At 37.0% G+C, this 17175-nt stretch overlaps 1 protein-coding gene across 2 annotated transcripts in view; it reads left to right on the forward strand.

The window, feature by feature from the left end:
* The window catches only part of SLC9A9 (solute carrier family 9 member A9), a 573025-nt gene that overhangs the window by 17680 nt on the left and 538170 nt on the right, over positions 1-17175 (forward strand). For both annotated transcript variants that reach the window (XM_049629746.1, XM_049629747.1), the window contains exon 2: positions 10328-10530. In XM_049629746.1, the coding sequence (XP_049485703.1) occupies positions 10328-10530 (203 nt within the window). The remainder of the gene's footprint in view (positions 1-10327; positions 10531-17175) is intronic.

The raw sequence follows: 17175 nt of genomic DNA on the forward strand, positions 1-17175 counted from the left end.
TAGATTATTCTTGGTAGCCATTCAATGCATACAGAATGAAAGAACTTACAAAACTCATTTCTTCTACAATCTTCATATAGTAACTATGTACCTTTGCTTTAGGCTCCTAAATTCTCTCCAGTATCATGTAGCATTTAAATATACACCTATGGACTAGTCTGATTAGACACGTGTATAGATGGGCTTGTTGCATTGTGTGATGTCAGAGGAGCACCACTCCTCCAGAAAAAGACTCTGAAGGGAGCCTCCTATGGTGTGCTGCCATGCAGTGTGGCAGTGTGTGTGTGATAGTGTATAAACACAACCATAGGTCTGATCACAGAGAGATTTTAGTACTATTTTCAAAACCATTCTGTAATCTGTTCCATTGTACATAAATATAATCATTATATATGCAAGTAAATTCCCATCCATGTTCCTCTTAAAAAAGCCCCTTTGGGAAATGCTTCAGCATCATGTAGAATGATCATCAACAAGATGCAGGCAGATTGTCTATGAAATACAGGCTTAATATGAGAAGAGCCTTGGAAAACATTTGTACTTTATTCTCACTGGAAATCAGGATCACAATATTGGACAAGAGGAAAAGGCCCTGTAAGATTAAAATATTTTAATATTTTAGGGTCAGGGCCATATCTTATTCATTTTATAATTCAAGTCTCAGAGCAATGCCTTGTGTGTCTGTGGCATGAAAGCAGAATGAGGGAGGAAGGAGTGGGGTTTTCTTGTATTTTCAATGTGGAGAATGAAGTGAAAGCCAGTCCAGAAAGACAAGGCTCATATTTCTAAATGTTTCTCATTTTGAGTGCCCATGAGCCTCTTTCCTCCTTCCTTCTTCCTTCCTTCCTTCTCTTGCAAACATCATTGTGTCACTTGCCTTTCAGGCATCTGCTATGGGAGGTATATTGCAAGCTCAGCCAGGACAGGAACATCACAGCATTTGGTGTGATGTTCTTTACATTTTAAGATGTTGGTCACTGACCAATTACATAAACTTGGAGGATCATTTTCTTCTTGACTCCAAGGGAGTTTGTGGACTTAGGGAAAGTTGGGTTACAATTCTGCCTAAAGTGTAGCTTTTTAAAGGAAAAAGAGATGAAAAATAGCACAGAGTCTCTGTCGTAAACAGTCTCATTGTCTAGTGGGGGAGACAAAGCCAAGGTCTACAAAGCAATGCTGAACAATGTAAGCCTTTATTAAATTGGCCCACAAAGGGTGTGGTTTAAACTATGAATGCTATAAGAACTCAAAGATGAGGGAACTCATTGAGCACAGGCTGCATCAGAGCATGGTCCCCCATAGGTGGGACTTGAGATAGAATGTGTAGGACTGTGAGTGCCTTAGAGATAAAATATGTTGTCCAAGCTTCAACCTAGGGCTTGTATGCTGTTCGAGAGAAGTCAGGGTTCCCTGAAGAGCACATATATACAACGTTTGCCTTAGTTGCCCAAATGCCTAAACTTGTAGGGGCAGGGGATGCATCTGGACTGGAGTTTTTACTTGGAGAAGGTGATACCATCAGCTGGCTAGGGCGCAAAGCTCAGGGAAGTGTCATGCTTGTGAGGATATAATCTGGAACCAGGCCTGTGCACACATGTGCTGCATGGTATTGCTTTGCTGGGACAAGCTGCCTCTTTTTCTCCTGGGAGGGTAAGGTCGTAGTTCATGGGTTACCAACGAGAACGGTGGTTTGTGTCCATGGAACTGTAGCAGACAGTCTCTTGTTTCCCTCTGTGCACAGGTGGTTGTTGCTTTCTTTATCCTTTGTCTTTGTGGGGGTATACAAACAACCCCTTTCATTAGCATTTTATTCCTACCAGATATCATACTTTATCTCTCACCTGCTTTCAAACAATACTGTGCTGGAAGTGCATTAATTCAACACTCCATATTTATTTCAACATACAGCTAAAGCAATGAGTGGACGTTTGGCTGTCAGATGCATTATCAGGCTCTACAGGCAGGTGTCTGGCCTCGGATATTAAGGATTTTCCAGTTGCTGCTACTGCAGTGGGGGTGTACAAATGGGTGTATGTGTTTGTTAACTGAGCACACTTTCAGCTGCAGTATCCCCACTGGCCTTTACACTGTGTCAAGATGTTGCTTCCTCTCAAGACTTGGGGTTGAAGAGAAGCAGGGCTAGAGCCTTTTGTCAAGTGTATTAATTTGGGTCCTCCAAGAAGGAGAATCTGGGAAGAGATTAGTTGTGTGAAAGATCTATTGGAAAAACTTTTTTGATGGAAATTGGGGAGGGAGTTTTGAATTCTGGGACAACTGCCAGACCCTGGTGCAGCTGCATACTCTGTGGAGGTGGGGAAGGAAGGAAGGCTATGTAGTAAAATGCTTAGGCTATGGCACAATTCTCTCTTTATTTTTTTAATTTTTAAAAAATGTTTATTTTTGAGAGACAGAGAGAGACAGAGCACAAGTGGGGGAGGGGAAGACAGAGAGGGAGACACAGAATCTGAAGCAGACTCCATGCTCTGAGCTGTCAGCACAGAGCCTGACCCAGGACTAGAACCCATGCGCTGCGAGATCATGACCTGAGCCAAAGTTGGATGCTTACCCGACTAAGCCACCCAGGTGCCCCAGGCTATGGCACAATTCTAAGAAAGGTTTAGTGAGGCTCATGGGGCATCCTTAAGCCATAGTGACCCTTCAGAGGAGGCCCGCCTCCCTGCCTTAGTACCCCTACTGAACTCAGTCATTGTCTGGCCTCAGTGAATTTGGTCACGGATTCCAGAGCACAGTAGCTGAGACCATTGGTCAACTGCAGTCCTCGTAGTAGGAGATCTGTCTGAGAGATGCACTGTCATGGCCATTACATCTGATCACCTCTGGTGGCAAGCAGCTTACTCTATTTACTCCAACGTGCTCTTGTTGAAAGCTGGGACTAGAGCTGGTGCAAAGGTTCAGGCAGGGCCGTTTAGGTTTTGGGGACGTTGTATGAATTTAACCACAGGGACCCAAGTACTAGGCATTCACTATAACAAATAATTGAGTTCCCTGCTTGAGGAAAAACAGTGGACACTTCATGTTTACTTCTTGTTATTGCACTGAAAGCATATTGCAAAAATAATTGGCTCACCTTCTGGGAACTTTAAATGGTATTAATACAGGTTCTCTCTATTCAGGCCCCATGAAGTTAGTGTCTTGTGCTTTCCTTATTTATATCCCACTTGAATAGCAAGCAGAGGTCATAGTGTCACTCATGGTACCTGCTGAATAACTTAGAAAATGAATCCTTCCTAGTCAAAGAGTGTTGGAAAAATGATGTTCTTCACAGGTACCCTAAACTACTGGCAGTGTGCATAATGTGTCTTCCCTTCTCTTTCCTGACTAGTTTTATATTGTAATCAATTGGCATGGAACATGAAAGGCTGCCAACTGTTCTATGGTGGATCAAGCATTCATAGTGGTTACATATCCATCACTTACTTTCTCTTGCTAACAAAGGTTAGGATACAATGTTTCTCACTGTTATTGGAGGAGTGGGCGAAACACTGAAGCTGGAATGAGGTAAAGATATTCTTGAAAGAAATATGTTTTTATTCTCCCCCATCATTCTGTTTAATTCTCCACACTGTTGTCAAAGTGATAGCTCTTACATAGAAATGTTATTGTTTTACACTCCTGCCTAAAATCTTTCAATAGTTTTACATTACAATTAGGTTAAAAATAAAAACTTTTTTAGCATACCCAGGAACTTCTTTATGACTTGGCCTCTGCCTATGGTCTGCTGTCCTAGAGTTCTCTCCTTCTCTCCTTCTCTCCTTCTCTCCTTCTCTCTCTCTCTCTCTCTCTCTCTCTCATCTCTCATCTCTCATCTCTCATCCCCTCTTACACCACTACTAACTCTCTAAATCCACCAGATTTCTTAAGTCATGTATTTATACATAATCTTCAGTAGGTTATCCTGTTGGCAGTTAACACAAAAATACTACAATTTTAGTGACTACACAACAGAAGTTAACTTTTCATTCACATAGCAGTCCAATGTAGGTGTTCCTGGTTGGCAGATGACTTTCTCCCTCCTGGTATCTTGGGGACCCAGGCTTCTTCAGTCTGGTGGCTTTGTCTACCTATAGGGCCTTTGTTTCCATCTATCAGATATATGGGAAAGAGAAGAGGAAAACTCACCTACCCATTCAAAGCTGTGTTCCAGAAGTGGCACATATTTTTGCTTGTATTCTGTTGGTGAGGACCCAACCAGAGACAAGATAGCCAAGAAACACAATCTCTGGCTGAGCACCAACTTTCCCAACAACTATGCTACACATTGGTAAACATAAATCCTGAGGAACTTTTATTCATTTATTCACTTATTCATTCATTCATTCATTCATTCATTTTAAAAAGTTAAATCTAGGTTAGTTAACATATAGTGTAATAATGATTCAAGAATAGAATTTAGTGATTCATCACTTACATATAACACCCAGGGCTCATTCCAACAAGTGTCCTCCTTAAGGCCCCTTGCTCATTTAGCCCATCCCCCCACTGAACACTCCTCCAGCAAGCCTCAGTTTTTTCTCTGTGTTTAAGAGTCTCTTATAGTTTATCTCCCTCTCTGTTTTTATATTATTTTTGCTTCTCTTCCCTTATGTTCATCTGTTTTGTGTCTTAAATTCCACATATGAGTGAAGTCATATGGCTTGGTCTCTGCCTATGGTCTGCAGTCCTAGTGTTCTCTTGTTCTCTCTCTTTCCCTAATTTTGCTTAGCATAATACACTCTAGTTTCATCAGTGTTGTTGCAAATGGCAAGATTTTATTCTTTTTGGTCACTGAATAATATTCCATTGTATATATATATACCACATCTTTTTTACCCATTCATCAGTCGATTGACATTTGGGCTCTTTCCATACTTTGACTATTGTTGATAGTGCTGCTATAAATATTGGGGTACATGTGTCCTTTCTAATCAGCACTCCTCTATTCTTTGGATAAATACCTAGTAGTGCGATTGCTGGGTCATAAGGTAGCTCTATTTTTAATTTTTTGAGGAAACTCCATACCATTTTCCAGAGTGGCTGTACCTGTTTACATTTCCACCAGCAGTGCAAAAGGGCTCTCCTTCCTCCACATCCTTGCCAATATCTGTTGTTTCCTGAGTTGTTAATTTTAGCCATTCTGAAAGATGTGAGGTGGTATCTCATTGTGGTATTGATTTGTATTTCCCTGGTGATGAGTGATGTTGAGCATCTATTCATGTATCTGTTAACCATCTGGATGTCTTTGGAAAAGTGTCTATTCAAGTCATTTGCCCATTTCTTCTCTGGATTATTTGATAAGTTCTTTATAGATTTTGGATACTAACCCTTTATCTGTTATGTCATTTGCAAATATCTTCTCCCATTCCATCACTTGCCTTTTAGCTTTGCTGATTGTTTCCTTCGCTATACAGAAGTTTTTATCTTGATGAGGTCTTGATAGTTCATTTTTGCTTTTGTTTCCCTTGCCTCTGGAGACATGTCAAGTAAGAGATTGCTGTGGCTGAGGTCAAAGAGGTTGTTGCCTATTTTCTTCTCTAGGATTTTGATGTCTTCTTGTCTTATGTTTAGGTCTTTCATCCATTTTGAGTTTATTTTGTATGGTGTAAGAAAGTGGTCCGGTTCATTCTTCTGCATGTCGCTGTCCAGTTTTCCCAACACCATTTACTGAAGAGACGGTCTTTTTTCCATTGGATATTCTTTCCTGCTTTGTCACAGATTAATTGACCGTACGTTTCTGAGTCCATTTCTGGGTTCTTTCTCTGTTCTGTTCCATTGACCTATGTGTCTGTTTCTGTGCCAGTACCATACTGTCTTGATGATTACAGCTTTGTAGTAGAGGCTAAATCTGGGATTGTGATGCCTCCCACTTTGGTTTTCTTTTTCAAGATTGCTTTGGCTATTCAGGGTCTTTTGTGGTTCCAAACAAATTTTAGGATTGTTTGTTCTAGCTCTGTGAAGAGTGCTGGTGTTATTTTGATAGAGATTTCACTGAATATGTAGATTTCTTTGGGCAGTATAGACATTTTAACAATGTTTGTTCTTCCAATCCATGATCATGGAATGTTTTTCGATTTTTTTGTGTGTCTTCTTCAATTTCTTTCATAAATATTCTGTAGTTTTCAGTCTATAGATTTTTCAAGCTCTGGTTATGTTTGTCCCTAGATATTTTATGGTTTTTGGTGCAATTGTAAATGGGATCAATTCCTTGATTTCCCTTTCCATTGCTTCATTATTGGTGTATAGAAATGCTACTGATTCCTGTACATTGATTTTATATCCTGCAACTTTGCTGAACTCATGTATTAGTTCTAGCAGCTTTTTGGTGGGGTCTTTTGGGTTTTCAACATAGAGTAGTATCATGTCATCTGCAAAGAGTGAAAGTTTGACTTCCTCCTTGCCAATTTGGAGGCCTTTTATTTCTTTATGTTGTCTGATTACTGAGGCTATGACTTCCAACACTATGTTGAATAACATTGGTGGGAGTGGACATCCTTGTCATGTTCCTGGCCTTAGGGGGAAAGGTCTCAGTTGTTCCCATTGAGGATGATATTAGTGGTGGGTGTTTTTATATGGCTTTCATGATCTTAAGGTATGGTCCTTTTATCCCTAATTTCTTGAGGGCTTGTATCAAAAAAGGATGCTATATTTTGTCACATGCTTTCTCTGGTTCTATTGAGAGGATCATGTGGTTCTTATCCTTTCTTTTATTAATGTGATGTATCACTTTGATTGATTTGCAGATATTGAACCAGCCCTGTATCCCAGGAATAAATCCCACTTGGTCATGGTGAATAATTCTTTAAATTTATTGTTGGTTGTGGTTTGCTAGTATCTAGTTGATAATTTTTGAATCCATGTTCATCAGGGAAATAGGTCTGTAGTTCTCCCTTTTAGTGGGGTCTTTGTCTGGTCTTGGAATCAAGATAATTCTGGCCTTGTAGACTGAGTTTGGAAGTTTTCTGTCCATTTCTATTTTTTGGAACAACTTCAAAAGAATAGGCTATAATTCTTTTTTAAATGTTTGATAGAATTCCCCTGGAAAGCCATCTGGCCTTGGACTCTTGTTTCTTGGGAGATTTTTGATTACTGATTCAATTTCTTTAGTGATTACAGTCTTTTCAAATTTTCTATTTCTTCCTGTTTCAGTTTTGGTAGTTTATATATTTGTAGGAATTTGTCCATTTCTTCAAGATTGCCCAATTTATTGGCAATAATTGCTCATAATATTCTCTTATTATTGTTTTTATTTCTTATGTTTATTTATTTTTGAAAGAGAGAGGCAGAGAATGAGCAGAGGAGGGGCAGAGAGAGTGGGAGACACAGAATCTGAAGCAGGCTCCAGCCTCTGAGCTGTCAGCACAGAGCCTGCTGCAGGACTCTAACCCACAAACCATGAGATCATGACCTGAGCCGAAGTCAGAGGCTTAACCACCTTAGTCACCCAGGAGCCCGTATTGTTTGTGTTTCTGCCAATGTTGGTTGTGATCTCCTCTTTCATTTGTGATTTTACTTATTTGGCTCCTTTCCTTTCTGTTTTTGATCAATCTGGCTAGTGGTTTATCAATACTGTTAATTCTTTTGAAGAACCAGCTCCTGGTTTCATTGATTTGTTCAACTGTTTTTTTTTTTTTCAATATCATTGATTTCTTTTCTAATCTTTATTATTTCCTTCTTCTACTGGTATTGGGCTTTATTTGCTGTTCTTTTTCCAGCTCTTTTAGGTGTAAGGTTAGGTTGTATATTTGAGACTTTTCTTCCTTCTTTAGGAATTCAGGAAGCAATTCAGGAAGGCCTGAATTGCTATATAATTCCCTCTTATGACCACCTTTGCTGCACCCCAAGATTTTGGGTTGTCATGTTTTCATTTTCATTGACGTCCATGTATTTTTTAATTTCCTCTTTAATTTCTTGGTTAACCCATTCATTGTTTAGTAGGATGTTCATCTAATCTCCAAGTATTCATGGTCTTTCCAAATTTTTTTCTTATGGTTAATTTCGAGTTTCATAGTGTTATGGTCTCAAAATACACAAGGTATGATCTTGATCTTTTTGTACTTGTTGAGGGCAGGTTTGTGTCTGGAGAATGTTCCATGTGCACTCAAGAAAAATGTGTATTCTGATGCTTTAGGATGAAATGTTCTGAATATATCTTTTAAGTCCATCTGGTCCAGTGTATCATTAAAAGCCATTGTTTCCTTGTTGATTTTCTGCTTAGATGATATGCCCATTGTTGTAAGTGGGTGTTAAAGTCCTCTACTATTATGGTATTATTATCAATGAGTTTCTTTATGTTTGTGATTAATCAATTTATATATTTTGGCGCTTTCACATTGGGGGCATAAATATTTACAATTGTTAGATCTTGGTGAGTAGACTCCTTAATTATGATATAATGCCCTTCTTCATCTCTTGTTACAGTCTTTATTTTAAAATCTAGTTTGCCTGATATAAGTATGGCTACTCCAGCTTTCTTTTGATGACAATTAGCATGATAGATGGTTCTCCATCCCCTTAGTTTCAATCTGTAAATATCTTTATGTCTAAAATGGGTCTCTTGTAAGCAGCACATAGATGGGTCTTGTTTTCTTATCCATTTTGGTACCCTATGTCTTTTGATTGGAGCTTTTAGTCCATTGACATTTTGAGTGAGTACTGAAAGGTATGAATTTATTACCATTGTCTTGCCTATAGAGTTAGAGTTTCTGGTGATGTTCTCTGGTCCTTTCTAGTCTTTGTTGTTTTTGGTCTTTTTTGTTTTGTTTCATCTTTTCTCCACTCAAAGTATCCATCCCCCTTAAAATTGCTTGCAGGGCTGGTTTAGTGGTCATGAACTCCTTTAGTTTTTGTTTGTCTAGGAAACAATTTATTTCTCCTTCTATTTTGAATGACAGCCTTGCTGGATAAAGAATTCTGGGCTGCATATTTTTCTGATTCAACACATTGAATATATCCTTCCAATTCCTGGGGAAGTTTTAGCTAGCTCTGCTGTTATGTACTGCCACCCACATGTGCAACCTGGATCCCAACTTATTCCCTGATTCAGCTTATCTGAAAAAATCTTACATGACCTTTTAAGATTCATCTAAAGCTTTGCATCATTCAAAGGGCTTTAGAGCATTTTTTCTCTATACTCATATAACACAGAGGGCTTACTAACTGTCATAGCACATGTCACATGGTATTATGATTGTTTGCTTAAGGGTTTGCATTTTACAAACTTGAGCTATAGGACCAGGACTGTTTTTATTTTAAATCTAGAAATGTCTTGTACAAAATACGTACCCAACAAATTATTAATAAATAAATGAAAGTCCATTAGATGACTGGATTCACAAGAGTTGTAAAACCTCCCACATTTGATGTTTAAAGAGTAAATTGTGGATTTACCCTAAAACGCATGTATCAGTCCTAATTTTAAATTGAGGAATGTAAAGGCCTCTGAAGTTTCTTTGCTATTTGTTAATATATCCATAATATTAGGAAAGTTTACAGTTACCAGATTACCGTGAGCATCCTAACAGAGTATGTAAACTTAAAAGTCAAGGATTATTACTTGAATTCAACCTCCACTGAAAGGAATGTTGTATCTTTAGAATGCTTTTGCTACAGATAAACAGAAACTTGATTCAAAGCTTTTTGAAAAATTAAAGAATATATTATGTCTAGCAGTAGGGTAGCTCCAGAATAGGTTGATCCATTTGTTCAGTGAAGTCATCAGGAACTGAGTTCTGTCTGTACCATGGCCCTACCATTCTCAGTATATTGCCTATGTCCTTGGACTGGATCCCCTTAAGGTCACAAAATATCTTTCAGCAAAAAAATGGAGAAATAAATTGTCTTGGTCATGTCCCAAGGGAGAAAAAAAGAACACCGCTCTCCCAACCATGGTATATAAGTGCTTCCTTTTAGTTTGATGAGTCTGTCTTATACATGTGCTAATTTGTGAACCAAAAACTTTCTGGGAAATTTTATCTCCTGACTGATTATTAGATTACTCAATATTTTACAGGGCAAAGATTTTCTTGAATCACTTTGTTAGATTGAAGAAGCGGGTAGCTTTTCCCTCCAAAATTTGTGGCTCCATTAGGAAAGAAAGAAGGGGGGAAATATGTGCTGGATATTCGAACAATAGTGTCCACACCACAAATATCTTAGTACAGTCAATCTATTGAACCGGTATCTATGGAATAGTGAGCAATTTCTAAACCAGGAAATGTATAACCTTTTCTTCTGCCACTTCTACAAGTTTAAAATCATATATTTAAAAGCACCCAGTAGTGAACATTTTAGATTCAGTTCCTCCAGTGCAATTGTTTATTCTTTATTTTAGGGCTAATAATGGGATTAATCATACGATATGCTACAGCACCAACTGATATTGAAAGTGGAACTGTTTATGATTGTGGAAAACTGGCCTTCAGTCCATCAACTCTGCTGATTAATATCACTGACCAAGTTTATGAATATAAGTACAAGAGAGAAATAAGCCAACATAACATCAGTCCTCACCAAGGCAATGCTATACTTGAAAAGGTAAGGATTCCAGCTGGTGATATATTTTTGTTTTCAAGTATAAAAAAATTGAACCATCATATGTCATACATTAATACACGTGTATATGTTCTTTTTAAACAGCACACTGTTGGGCCAATTTAGTTGACTGAGGGGTTAATGCCTTGATACATTCTTATTGTAAGTTTAGTTGTTTGTATTTTTTCCTAGAAGTTGCAAAAGAATGGTTTTTAATATAACTGTTTTGCAAAACATGGATGCATTCGATAAACAGATAATTCTGACTCTGCCTGTCATGATACTTGTTTCAAATATTTACACACGTGTTCATGTGTCATTATATATATTGACAGCTGGCTACTCAGATCAAATATTCCTTAAGTCAAAAGGAAAATGGAGGGGAATAAAAAATTTTGCGCTTGTAAATCTTGATTTAAGGTGACTAGCTTTTGGCTGCCAACACAGAACACTGGCCACTTGGCTGTTTATAAATATACTGACACACAGTCAATCTCAAGAGACCTTGATTCCACCAGTTTAGTTAGAAATCTTAGGTAGAAAAAAGAAAAATTGTAAAGTAACCCATCTTTGTTTCTTTGTTTCAAGTTTTTATTTAACATCCAGTTGGTTAACATATAGTATAATATTAGCTTCAGGAGTAGAATTCAGTGATTCATCACTTATATACAATATCCAGTGCTCATCACAATAAATGTCCTTTTTAGTCCCTGTCACCCATTTAACCTATCCCTCCTCCCATTTCTCCTCCAGCAACCTTCAGTTTTTTCCCTATAGTTAAGAATGTTTTATGTTTTGCCTCTCTCTCCTTTTTTCCCCCATGTTCATCTGTTTTGTTTCTTAAATTCCACATATGCATCAAATCATATGGTATTTGTCTTTCTCTGACTTATTTTACTTGGCATAATACTCTCTAGCTCCATCCACGTCATTGCAAATGGCAAGATTTCATTTTTTTGATGACTGAGTAATATTCCATTGTGTGTGTGTATGTACATGTGTACGTATATGTATGTATATATACACACACACATATATACATACATATATATACACACACACACGACATCTGTCTTATACATTCATCAGTCAATGGACATTTGAGCTTTTCCATAATTTGGCTATTGTTGACAATGCTGCTATAAACATTGGTGTACATGCATCCCTTCAAATCAGTATTTTTGTATCCAGCAATTGCTGGATAGTTCTATTTTTGACTTTTTGAGAAAACTCCATACTATTTTCCAAAGTGACTGTACCAATTTGCATTCTCACCAACAGTGTAAGAATGCCCCCCTAGTGACCCATATTTTAAAAATGGTCTTATTATTACAAATTTGTGAACTGCTTCAGTTATTGAAAGGAAACTTCCTTCTGTTCTCAGGACCCTGGGTCAGAAAACAGGTAAGATTACCTCTTGTAGTGTATTATGAATTCTGTATTAGTCTTTGGAATAAAGAATAAGTGAATTTGTGTTTAATATTATAAGTACACGCTAAGAACCAGGATCTTTTTTTTTTAATGTTTATTTATTTTTGAGAGAGAGAAAGATAGAGTGTAAGCAGGGGTGGGGCAGAGAAAGAGGGAGACATAGAATCTGAAGCAGGCTACAGGCTCTGAGCTGTCAGCACAGAGCCTGACATGGGGTTCAAACTCACCAACAGTGAGATCATGACCCAAGTCAAAGTCGGATGCTTAACCCACTGAGCCACCCAGGTGCCCCAGGAACCAGGATCTTATGTGACTCATGACAGAACTTTCTGAGTTAGACCTGAGAGCTTCCTTGATGGAAATTTATTTTATCACTTTCACCCGTACGGATTTAGTTTTCTTTTAATACACACACACACACACACACACACACACACACACACATTTGTTTCTATTTTGAGAGATTTGGGGTAAGAAGGGACATACTTGGTCTGTCATTTTTCCTCACTCAAGATGGATAATTTTTAGTGTTTTTTTCACATTATTTTCCACTAGCACATTTCTAGATTAACTTCCTCCTAGCACTTGGTGAGGGCTCAGGAAAGTAAAACTAATTATAATATGAGCCTAAATCAAACTTAGAAAAGTAAATTGAAGCATGCAAAACACAAATTGAATAATGTGTTTCTGAAATAAATAGGAACAACTTCTAAATCTTCTGCTGTTTTTTTAAATTGATTATAATTTTGTATTTTCAGAAGTTCATAGAAGAGATGAATTTATGCTAATAGTACTGATGAAGATCAAGAATTTAAAATATATTTAAAAGCTGAAAGGACAATGCCATTATGCCATTGTCATACTTGAGACAATTAACAATAACTCAATAGCATCTAATATAATCTATTTGTATGAGATAAATTTCCCCTAATGTCCCAGAATGTCTTTTTAAACTGTGTCCTCATCTAGGACATAATTTAAATATAGATCCAGGATCTAATCAAGGTTTTTGCCCACATTTTAATCTGGAAAAGTCCTTTTCTCTCACAACATTGAACTTTTTGAAGTGTCCAAGTCATTTGTACAATGTCCCATATCCTGGATTTTTTTCTGGTTTTCTTAGTAGATTTATATTACTGTTTTTTACATATTTTATTTCTTCAAAATGTTGTTTAAATTCTAGTTAGCTAATGTAGTGTAATATTTGTTTTAGGAGTAGAATTTAATGATTCATCACTTACATGTAATACCCAGTGCTCATCATAACAGGTGCCCTTCTTAATACCCATCACCCATTTAGCCCATCCCCCTCCACCAACCTTCAGTTTGCTCTCTATTGTTAAGAGTCTCTTATGGTTTGCTTCCCTCTCTCTCTTGTTTTTCTCCCTTCCCATATGTTCATCTGTTTTGTTTCTTAAATTCCACCTATGAGTGAAATCATATGGTATTTGTCTTTCTCTGACTGACTTATTTTGTTTAGCATAAGACACTATAGCTCCATCCACATTGTTGAAAATGGCAAGATTTTATGTATTTTTATGGCTGAATAATATTCCATCATATATATATGCCACATCTTCTTCATCCATTCATCAGTGGAGAGACATTTGGGCTCTTTCCATCATTTAGCTATTGTTGATAATGCTGCTATAAATATCATGGTGCATGTACCCCTTTTGAATCTGTATTTTTTTATTCTTTGGGTACATATCTAGTACTGCAATTGCTGGATCATTAAGTAGTTATATTTTCAGCTTTTCGAGAAACCTCCATACTGTTTTCCAGAGTGACTGCACCAGTTTGCATTCCCACCAACAGTATAAGAGGGTTCTCCTTTCTCGGCATCCTCCCCAACATGTGTTGCTTCTTGTGTTGTTAATCATAGCCATTCTGAATGGCCTGAGGTGCTATCTCATTGTGGTTTTGACTTGCATTACCCTGATGATGAGTGATGTTGAGCAGCTTTTCCTGTGTCTGTTAGCCATATGTATATTCTCTTTCTAAAAATGTCTGTTCATGTCTTCTGCCTATTTCTTCACTGGATTATTTAATTTTGTGGGTTGAATTTGATAACTTCTTTATAGATTTTGGATACTAACCCTATATCCAATAGGTCATTTGCAAATATCTTTTCCCATTCCATAGGCTGCCTTTTAGTTTTGTTGATTGTTTCCTTGGCTGTGCAGAAGCTTTTTATCTTGAGGAAGTCCCAATAGTTCATTTTTGCTGTTGTTTCCTTTGCCTCCAGATATGTGTCTTGTAAGAAGTTGCTATGGCCAAGGTCAAAGAAGATGTTCCCTATTTTCTCCTCTAGGATTTTGATGGTTTCCTATGTCACATTTAAGTCTTTCATATATTTTGAATTTACTTATATGTAAGGTATAAGAAAGTGATCCAGTTTTATTCTTCTGTGTGTTGCTGTCCAGTTTTTCCAACACCATTTGCTAAAGAATATCCATTTGGATATTCTTTCCTGCTTTCTCAAAGATGACTTGACCATATAGTTATGTGTCCATTTCTGGGTTCTCCATTCCACTGATCTATGTGTCTGTTTCTGTGCCATTACCATACTGTCTTGATGACTACAGCTTTGTAACATAGCTTGAAGTCCAGAATTATGATGCCTCTTGCTTTGCTTTTCCTTTTCAGGATTGCTTTGGTTATTCGGTGTCTGTTGTGGTTCCATACAAATTTTAGGATTGTTTATTCTAACTCTGAAAATTCTGGTGGCATTTTGGTAGGAATTGCATGAAATGTGCTGATAGCTTTGGGTAGTATAGACATTTTAACATTGTTTGTTCTTCCAATCCATGATCATGGAATGCTTTTCCATTTCTTTGTGTCCTCTTCAATTTCTTTCACAAGTGTTCTTTAGTTTTCAGAATACAGATATTTTACCTCTTTGGTTAGGTTTAATCCTAGATATCTTATGGTTTTTGGTGCAATTGTAAATGGGAACAACTCCTTGATTTTTTTTCTGCTGCCTCATTATTGGTGTATAGAGATGCAACAGATTTCTGTATATTGATTTTATATCCTGAGACTTTGATGAACTCATGTATTAGTTCTAGAAATTTTTTGCTGGAGTCTTTCAGGTTTTCTACATAGAGTATCATGTCATCTGCAAATAGTGAAAGTTTGACTTCTTCCTTGCCTGTTGGATGCCTTTTATTTCTTTTTGTTGTTTGACTGCTGAGGCTAAGACTTCCAGTTCTATGTTGAATAGTAATGGTGAGAGTGGATATCTCTGTCTTGTACCCAACAATAGAGGAAAAGCTCTCAGATTTCCCCCATTGAGGACAATATTATCTGTGAGTCTTTCATATATGGCCTTAATGATATTGAGGTATGTTCCATGTATCCCTACTTTGTTCAGAGTTTTTATCAAGAATGGATTCTGTATTTTATCAAACACTTTTTCTGCATCTATTGACAGGATCATATGATGCTTATCCTTTCTTTTATTAATGTAGTATATCACATTGATTGATTTGTGAATATTGAATCAGCCCTGCAGCCCAGGAATAAATCCCACTTGATCATGGTGAATATTTCTTCGAATGTACTATTGAATTGGATTTGCTAGTATCTTGTTGAAAATTTTTACATCCATGTTCATCAGAGATACTGGCCTATAACTCTCCTTTTTAGTGGGGTCTTTCTCTGGTTTTTGAATCAAGATAATGCTAGCTTTATAGAATGAATTTGGAAGTTTTCCTTCCATTTCTATTTTTTGCAACAGTTAGAGGATAGGTATTCACTCTTCTTTAAATGTCCAGTAGAATACCCCTGGGATGTCATCTGGCCCTGCACTTTTGTTGGGAGATTTTTGATTACTCATTCAATTTCTTTGCTGCTATGGGTCTGTTTAAATTTTCTATACCTTCCTGTTTCAGTTTTGGTAGTTTGTATGTTTCTAGGAATTTATCTATCACTTTCTTCTGATTGCCCAGTTTGTTGGCATAATTTTTAATAATACTCTCTTATAATAGTTTGTATTTCTGTGGTAATGGTTGTGATTTCTCCTCTTTCATTCATGATATTATTTATTTGGTTCCTTTCTCTTTTCTTTTTGATAAGCCTGGCTAGGGGTTTATCAATGTTATTAATTCTTTCGAAGAACCAGTTCTTAGTTTTTTTGATCTCTTCTATTTGTTTGTTGTTGTTGTTTGTTTGTTTTGTTTTGTTTTATTTCTGTATCATTTATTTCTGCTTTAATCTTTATTATTTCCCTTCTTTTTGCTGGCTTAAGTCTTTATTTGCTGTTCCTTTTCTAGCTCTTTAGGTGTAAGGTTATGTTGTGTATTTGAGACCTTTCTTGCTTGTGTTGCAGTATACTTCCTCTTATGGCCACCTTTGCTGCCTCAAAGGTTTTGGATTGTCATGTTTTCATTTTCATTTGCTTCGGTGTCTTTTTAAATTTCTTCTTTAATTTCCTGTTAACTCATTAATTCTTTAGTAGGACGTTCTTTAACCTCCATGTATTTGTGGTCTTTCCAAATTTTTTCTTGTGGTTCACTTCAAGTTTCATAAGGTTGTGGTCTGAAAATATGTATAGCATAATCTGTCTTTTTATACTGGTTGTGGCCTGATTTGTGATCCAGTGTGTGATCTATTCTGGAGAATGTTCCATGTGCACTTGAAAAGAATGTATATTTTGCTACTTTAGAATGGAATGTTCTGAATATGTTAAGTCTATCTGGTCCATTCTTAAGACCATTGGTCCAGTGTGTCACTCAAAGCCCTTGTTTCCTTGTTGATTTTCTGCTTAGATGATCCATCCAGTGCTGTAAAATCCCCCACTATTATTGTATTATTATGAGTTTCTTTATGTTTATTATTAATTGATTTATATATTTGGGTTCTTTCAAGTTTGGGGCATAACTATTTACAATTGTTACAACTTCTTGATGCATAGACCCCTTAATTATGATATAATGCCCTTCTTGATATCTTGTTACAGTCTTTGGTTTAAAATCTAACTTGGGGGCACCTAAGGGACTCAGTTAAGTGTCTGGCTTCAGCTGAGGTCACGATCTCACAGTTCATGAGTTCAAGCCTGTGTCAGGCTCTCTGGTGTCAGCATGGAGCTTGCTTCAGATCCTCTTTCCTCTTCCCTCTTTTCCCCTCCCCCCCCCACTCTCTCTCTCTCTCTCTCAAAAATAAATATTTATACATACATACATACATACATACATAAAATCTAGTTTGTCTGGG

This window comes from Panthera uncia, chromosome C2, assembly GCF_023721935.1.
Source record: "Panthera uncia isolate 11264 chromosome C2, Puncia_PCG_1.0, whole genome shotgun sequence".
NCBI lineage: Eukaryota > Metazoa > Chordata > Mammalia > Carnivora > Felidae > Panthera > Panthera uncia.